This window comes from Salvelinus namaycush, chromosome 18 (genome assembly GCF_016432855.1).
Source record: "Salvelinus namaycush isolate Seneca chromosome 18, SaNama_1.0, whole genome shotgun sequence".
Classification (NCBI taxonomy): Eukaryota; Metazoa; Chordata; class Actinopteri; order Salmoniformes; family Salmonidae; genus Salvelinus; species Salvelinus namaycush.
Window position 1 is genome coordinate 10,755,784 of NC_052324.1, and position 8,426 is coordinate 10,764,209.

At 40.1% G+C, this 8,426-nt stretch overlaps 1 protein-coding gene across 1 annotated transcript; it reads left to right on the plus strand.

Moving 5' to 3' along the window:
- The first annotated feature begins 2,010 nt into the window (after window positions 1–2,010).
- p2rx2 (purinergic receptor P2X, ligand-gated ion channel, 2) lies at window positions 2,011–6,357 on the plus strand. The gene is made up of 12 exons (XM_039012731.1): window positions 2,011–2,150; window positions 2,943–3,078; window positions 3,403–3,474; window positions 3,754–3,829; window positions 3,953–4,049; window positions 4,179–4,259; window positions 4,470–4,617; window positions 4,946–5,076; window positions 5,321–5,411; window positions 5,547–5,612; window positions 5,734–5,811; window positions 6,253–6,357. The coding sequence occupies exons 1-12, from the start codon at window positions 2,011–2,013 to the stop codon at window positions 6,355–6,357; spliced, it is 1,221 nt and encodes a 406-aa protein (XP_038868659.1).
- The last annotated feature ends 2,069 nt before the right edge of the window (window positions 6,358–8,426 follow it).

Here is an 8,426-nt window from a genome sequence, read left to right on the forward strand (position 1 = left end):
AAGGCCTGAATATAAAAGACCTAAAACATAAAAGTAAATCAGTCAAATTTGGATGACCCGTGTGTGTCTATCTATTCATTGGAAATAAGTTGGATTTTGAAGAATTCATTCATAATTCATTCAAACACACACAACCAGTCAAAAGTTTGGACACACCTACTCAGTCAAGGGTTTTTCTTTATTTTTTAAAAAACTATTTTCTACATTGTATAATAATAGTGAAGACATCAAAACTATGAAACAACGCATATGGAATGATGTAATAACCAAAAAAGTGTTAAACATTCTTTAAAGTAGCCACACTTTGCCTTGATGACAGCTTTGCACACTCTTGGCCATCTCTCAACCAGCTTCATGAGGTATTCACCGTGAATGCATTTCAATTAACAGGTGTGCCTTGCTAAAAGTTCATTTGTAGAATTTCTTTCCTTCTTAATGCATTTGAGCCAATCAGTTGTGTTGTGACAAGGTAGGGGTGGTATACAGAAGGTGGCCCTATTTGGTAAAAGACCAAGTCCATATTATGACAAGAACAGCTCAAATAAGCAACGAGAAATGACAGTCCATCATTATTTTAAGACATGAAGGTCAGTCAATACGGAACATTTCAATAACTTTTCTTCAAGTGCAGTCGCAAAACCCATCAAGCGCTATGATGAAACTGCCACAGGAAAGGAAGACCAAGAGTTACCTCTACTGCAGAGGATAAGTTCATTAGAGTTACCAGCCTCAGAAATTGCAGCCCAAATAAATGCTTCACAGAGTTCAATTAACAGCCACATCTCAACATCAACTGTTCAGAGGAGACTGCTTGAATCAGGCCTTCATTGTCGTATTGTTGCAAAGAAACCAATACCGAAGGACACCAAAAATAAGAAGAGACATGCTTGGGCCAAGAAACACGAGCAATGGACATTAGACCGGTGGAAATCTGTCCTTTGGTCTGATGAGTCCAAATTTTAGATTTTTGGTTCCAACCGCAGTGTGTTTGTGAGACGCAGAGTAGGTGAACGGATGATCTCTGCATGTGTGTTTCCCACCGTGAAGCATGGAGGAGGAGGTGCGATGGTGTGGGGTGTTCTGCTGATGACACTGTCAGTGATGTATTTAGAATTCAAGGCACACATAACCAGCATGGCTACCACAGCATTCTGCAGCGATACGCCATCCCATCTGGATTGTGCTTAGTGGCACTATCATTTGTTTTTAGACAGGACAATGACCCAACACACCTCCAGGCTGTGTAAGGGCTATTTGACCAAGAAAGAGAGTGATGTAGTGCTGCATCAGATGACCTGGCCTCCACAATCACCCAACCTCAACCCAATTGAGATGGTTTGGGATGAGTTGGACTGCAGAGTTAAGGAAAAGCTGCCAACAAGTGCTCAGCATATGTGGGAACTCCTTCAAGACTGTTGGAAAAACATTCCAGGTGAAGCTGGTTGAGAGAATGCCAAGAGTGTGCAAAGCTGTCATCAAGGCAAAGGGTGGCTATTTGAAGAATCTAAAATGTTAAATAAAATTTGACTTTTTGTTACTACATGATTCCATATGTGTTATTTAATAGTTTTGATGTCTTCACTATTATTCTACAATGTAGAAAATAGTAAAAATAAAGAAAAACCCTTGAATGAGTTGGTGTGTCCAAACTTTTGACTGGTACACACACACACACACACACACACACACACACACACACACACACACACACACACACACACACACACACACACACACACACACACACACACACACACACACACACACACACACACACACAAATAATCCATTAGGAATAAAACTGTGCAGCCTAATCAATTTGATGCTATGTATTATTGAGAACAGCACTACAGGGGGTGAGGCAGAGAGAGAGAGAGAGAGAGAGAGAGAATGCGAGACAGAGACAGAGTGAGACTGACTCTGACTCATTACATAAACTTGGAAGTATCTGGGAACAAGTCACTCAGGACCTCATATCTGAACAGACAGCTGATAAACTCAGAAATCATAATGGGACTGCTTGAGTTTATTAAGGATTATTTTCTTGGTTTCTGGGACTATGAGACCCCGAAGGTAATGGTGGTTAAAAACAAAAAACTTGGAGTCATATATAGGGGGGTTCAGTTTCTTGTGATCACCTATTTCATCTGGTATGTATTGGCCTCCTGTTGATGCATGCATAAAAATATACCATTTTAAATAGTATTGTCTTGGTGTGTAACTATCCTGTTTTTTGTTGTTGTGATTGAGTGTTTATGTTGCATTATCTATGACCTGCGTTGGATATTGCAGATACTGTGCCTAACAAGGCAATGTTAAGTCTGGTATTGGAAAGCATAAGAAGTAAAGAATGATAACTTAAACAAAAACATTGGTTGACTTTCAAGCTCAGATCAAATGTCCTGTCAGTGGACCCATATTTTTTGCTTTCAATAGCTATACCACCCATAACACTGTGATGTGAAATGAATCATTTGCTGAGAATAGCCACTTTGTGGTGAGGAAATGCCTTCCACTCGCAATTAAATCTCCAAACAAATATACAGCATAATTGATGGTAAGCACATAACGATTGCTGTGGTCAAGACGGACAGCTGTAGTCTCACTGGCATCATTGTGTAATGTGATCCAAATAGGCCAATTTTCATCGATTTTCGTTTTCCTGATGGTCCTTGAAGGAGATTTGTGTCTGTCTACTCATAAACATCCTATTTCAGCTTTTTCAAACATTTTCAAACATTTAAAATCAAGGTTCAAATGTTTAAGTATGCCTCATGGTCATCAGTATATCATGAAGCCCAAAATAAATGAATTTAGATCTTTATTGTCTGAATAAGTGCAAGTGTGGGCATGCATTAAAGTACAATTAAAATCACTTGGAAAGACTGAATTTGTCCACAGAACAGAAGTTAATCTGTGGCTGTCGAATCACCCTTCTACAGGTATGTCTTTATCAGTCAGAAAGCCTATCAGGACAGTGAGACGAGGCCAGAGAGCTCAGTCTACACTAAGATGAAAGGCACAGCACTGCTGGGGGACCACATCCTGGACATGGTGGAATACGTCCGACCCTCAGAGGTGAGCCCAAACTTTTGACTGGTACTGTACATTTTGCTCAGTCGCATGATCACTGATTAAGAAAATGGACTGATTTACAAATAATAATGAGTCCTTTAGGAAACAAGATGATTTGTAGATCAGTCAGTCTGCGGTCACCGACTGCAATGTAGTCGATCCTGAACATGCACGTTTGGCTCTATTCATAAAGCAAGGACATTAGGTAAAATAGATGTCAAAAAGATGATGCAATATGTAGCTATACTGTATGTTTTCTACATGTAGCCTACGTGACTAGTTACCATCATATACTGTACTTTCTTCTCTGTGGCATTTCACCTCTAGGGCGGTGACGTGATCAGCACAATACTGAGACGAGAGGTCACACACAACCAGAGGCAAGGCACGTGTGCTGAGGTGAGCGGTATCAACCATTCCCCACACTCATGTGTTCTCCTGAAACCAAAAAAACAACTCAATAAAAATACTGCAGTCATTTTACATTGATCAATTCTAGGGCTGTATATTAAGTTGTGTGCCTTGCTCCATACTCCACTATTGCAACTCGCACTGTCTCCTGGAAAAGCTCTGTAAGATAATGTGATAAAGATTTATCAGTATCACTACCACCCCACAGCAGCACAGCTGGGAAAAGCTGATAATGTCTAAAACAATGACACTTTCCTCTTTTCTTAGCACTTCACCGTTCCCAGTGCCAACTGCTCAAAGGATGCTGACTGCATCTCAAGGGAAGTGAACTTTGATGGCAATGGTACGGACTTAAAAAGAGGGAAAAAGAGGGAACTAAGTGAAAAGTCCCACTAAGCCAGTTCTATGAATCTGTCTGTCAGTAGATGGTCCAGCTAATGCATTCAGTCTGATGTGTTTCCTGTAGGACAGAGAACTGGGCGCTGTGTTCCCTACTACAACCAGACCTTCAAGACCTGTGAGATTCAGACCTGGTGTCCTATTGAGGACTATGCCGCAATATGGTGAGGGTCAATATCAATATGACATTTTAGATAGTAGGCAGTCACAAACAAAACGACTGTCTCCCTAGTCTGGAATAAGTCACTTGTAAAATCATAAAATAAAGAGAAATCTGTTGTTGTGTCCTTCAGGGAGCCGGCATTGGCAGAGGCCATCAATTTCACTGTTTACATCAAGAATGCCATCCATTTCCCCAAATTTAAAGTGCTGAGGTATAGTATGAACCCCCTCAACAACACACAACACACACACACACACACACACACACACACACACACACACACACACACACACACACACACACACACACACACACACACACACACACACACACACACACACACCTGTAAAGGGAACTGTATCCCTGTTAATATGCTGCCTCAACTGTTTCTGCAAGCAATTCTCTCTTATCTCTTTCGCAGAGGAAACATCAAACCAAACAAACGAAATGGGCAGAAATATCTGAATAAGTGTCATTACAATGAGAAGAAACACCCCTACTGCCCCATCTTCCGGCTGGGCTACATCGCAGAACAGGCCAGGGAGAAGTTCAGCGAGCTCTGCAGGACTGTACGTGTACACCCGCAATCTACATCCAGACAGTGACACTGTATATCCCATTTTACAAATCACATTAAACATAGAGAACCATTATTATTCGGGGCTCACATGAACGACAGAACACATGATCTAGGTCTAACGTCTCTAACAATATGTGTGTGTGTGTGTGATGTTTCAAAATCAGACGGTGTTTACAGATCATGGAAATAAGTAGCTAAATAGATAATGGCAATCAAAACTAATAGAAACAATCCACATTAAGGAGGAATGAGAAGATGTGTTGGATAGAGCGGCAGTAATGGCTCAGTTAGATAGCTCATCAATTGTGTCCTGTCAGGGGGGAGTGATTGGAGTGTTCATCAACTGGAAGTGTGACCTTGACCTGGACCCCTCAGAGTGTACCCCCACGTACTCCTTCCGTCGCCTGGATCTTCGCAAGAACCTGCCCAGCTCTGGCTACAACTTCAGGTGAGCCTCTTCATAGCATCTTGTGAATGCCTGGGTCGTATTCATTAGTGCACACTATAGCCAAACGTTTCGCAACAGAAACCAGGAAACGTGTTTCATATTCTTCTGTTTGGTACCCAGTGCATACGATCATGTCTTTACTATTGCCATCTCATTGACATGACCTACTGTAACCTTTAAGTCTATCTCTGCTGTAACTTGGTTATGAAGAGGCATACAGGTCTTGACTTATAAAATGGTCTAGGTTTGCCAAGTATTACAGTAAGGACGGAGAAGAGTTCCGGACACTTATCAAGGCCTTCGGGATTCGTCTGGACGTCATAGTTCATGGACATGTAAGAAGTTCCTCCGTCAACATCCTTCATCAGTACTCAATTAACCATGAACCAGTTGTTGAGAACGATTACTCAGTGACATAAAGCGATATAAGGACTCTGTCCATCTCATTTTCTGCAATAATTCCTCTCCAGGCTGGACGATTCAGCATCATCCCAACTATCATCAACACAGTGACAGCCATGACATCTGTTGGAATAGTGAGTTTGATTCTCAGCACTCTCGTGGTATGTGTTGATGTAGTGTGTTTGTACCCGTTTCCCTTAAATGGTCGTGTCATCGCCTAGTTATTCATTGATATATTACTTTTCTTCATTCCAGTGTTCCATTATCTGTGACTGGATCATGCTCACTTTCATTGACAAGAACGATATCTACAGTGACAGAAAGTATGATGACGTAAGAAAATAATTTGATTCCATACATTCATGATCTTATTTTCTTCTGTTAACCATTTTCTGCTATAGCACTTATCACTGCACAACCAGTTAGGTAACTTAGTTTCCAAAGAATATAGTAGTGTGTAAAAGTATGTGTATTGTGTAAAAATATTCATATAACATTGTAATAGTTCAGCCTTAGTCCCTACCTGTGTGTTAATATTGTTCTAGCAGGGTTTCCTGAACTCAGTCCTGGGGCCCATCCTGGGTGCACGTTTGTTTTTTTCCCTAGCACTATACAGCTGATTCAAATAACCAACTCATCATCAAGCTTTGATTATTTGAATAGTGTAGTGCTAGGGCAGAAACCAAAACATGCACCCAGGGGGCCCCCAGGACCGAGTTTGGGAAACCCTGGTCTAAAGTAATGTTTTGCTTTTCTGACTGTATATTTCTTCAGGACAGTAAAGTGCCCAGCCCCAGCCAGCTCCTCACAGTTCCCACAGAATTCACCATCAGCTATGGCTCCAACCACTCAGACCTGTCAGAGGGAGTGGCCCTGTGATGTCCTGCCGCTACAGTGCTATTTGGCCACATGCATGGAGGATGCTATTCCTCAGACACCTGACTGTTGGACGGACAGACAGACAGACAGGACGGCCTTTCCCCCAATCGGTCTCAGATGTCCGCAGAGAGGCCTCTGATGGGTCCACCTCTGCGGAATTTAACTGAAAGACAGCCAAGACTTGATGGGTTAGTGTCAATTCCTGTTGGTTCAGGAATTGAATTATACACCAATAAATAAATTCCATGTCCAGTTCAATTGACAGGGACTGAAATTATACTGTTAAACCCAATCTCAAATGATTGCAAATTGTTTGAATTGAACACAAGAAAAATAAACCAAATCATTTATAGCAATCAGCTAAACATGTTGGAGTAAATTTTTACTGAGAACCCTCTTTCCACAGTCTAACCCGAACCAAGTCAATAACTGTATACTGTAATCTATATATGCAAACATAACAATAAATGTCTAACCAACTTTTAACGTGATCTCTGCCAGTCAATCATATACATGTCAGATTGGAAGGAATAAGAATACATGATTTTTCTGGTTTGAAAACACAGAATTACGCATTTCAAAAGGCTGACCATTTTAGTATATATACACACATACATATATACATACATATATACATATATATACACACACACATATATATATACATATATATACACACACACACACATATATATATATATATATATATACACACATCTTTTTAAAATACATTTTCCTTTATTATTTCCTACAAAACCTACCACCCCTCCCCTAATTGGAGTAAACTAATAAACAAGAACACTTAGGCTTCTACTTCCAACTTATACATACTGTATACCTTTTATGGACACAATCTATTTTACAATAGTTATATTTTATTTGTTTTTAGTCCTGGCCTTCCTCTAACATCTATTTCTGGTGTCCATCCAGTTAGATTTTTGATTTGCCATATATTTTTAACTGCTATTTCACAAAAGTTCTGAACCTATATACATTTTACAGACACAGTATATTTGACATGAGTTATCTTGTTCTTATTAGTCCCACCCAGCTCCATTCAACTCCTCCCATCTCTCTCTCTTAACGCCATCCATATTGGATTTCTATTTGCCATATATTTTTCAACTGTGCTGTGATGCTTCACAAAAGTTCAGAACCTTTTTATTCTCATAGTTTCTACAGATTGTAAATTAAAGATAAACATTATTGCTAAAAGTATTATTATAATATTGATCGATTGTCTATGACTTTTCAAATAACCCAGCAGTGCTATCTGCAGCGTTAGCTCCAGGTAAATGTTGCAATTAATCATGACTTTTAATAATTGGATCAATCAAAAAAGATGACTATGCAAAACACAGTATACTATGTTCAGGGAGACAATATTCTCTGGGACTCATATTGCCTTCTTCAATGTTCATGTAGATGACTGATGCTGAGCATATACGGGAATAAAAAGGCACAGAGGTCCAAGAGGAGAGCTCCACTCAGAGAGAGTAATCAAATAATGATTACATTTCCCACAAAATGGTTTCTATAACAAGATTGTGGGACATCCATCTGGAGTCGTAGAGAGTAATAGAAACATCGATAGTGAAAAGGACTGACGGCTGAGGTCTAATGGATCAGTGTTTTACGCAGTCGATGGATTGTTGACAGCCACAATGACACTTTGGAACTAGGTGATATGAACACACAAAGTCAGATATCATGGACGCAACAAGAAAAATCAAGGCAATGCTATTAATGCAGAGTTCTATATGTATTTCATTTTGGAACATCCAAAGTAGATGCCCTTCTCCGTTCAATCGCATTGGCATTTTTTCACCTGCAACATGTCATAGGAAAAAGTGAAATTGTAAATATCTTGAGCTCTGTATTTCACTCCATCCTTTAAAACAAACTGTCGGTCGGCAGGGAACCACCCCAATGCAACCAATCTAATTGTGAGACTCAGCTCCAGTGTAGATGTGAAATTAGATTACTGGTCTGAGAGCGATGCCCGTCTGTAAGCAGCAAAGTGAGTTCTCTGGAACAATGAGGTTATCGTGATGGAGGTAGATGGGTTA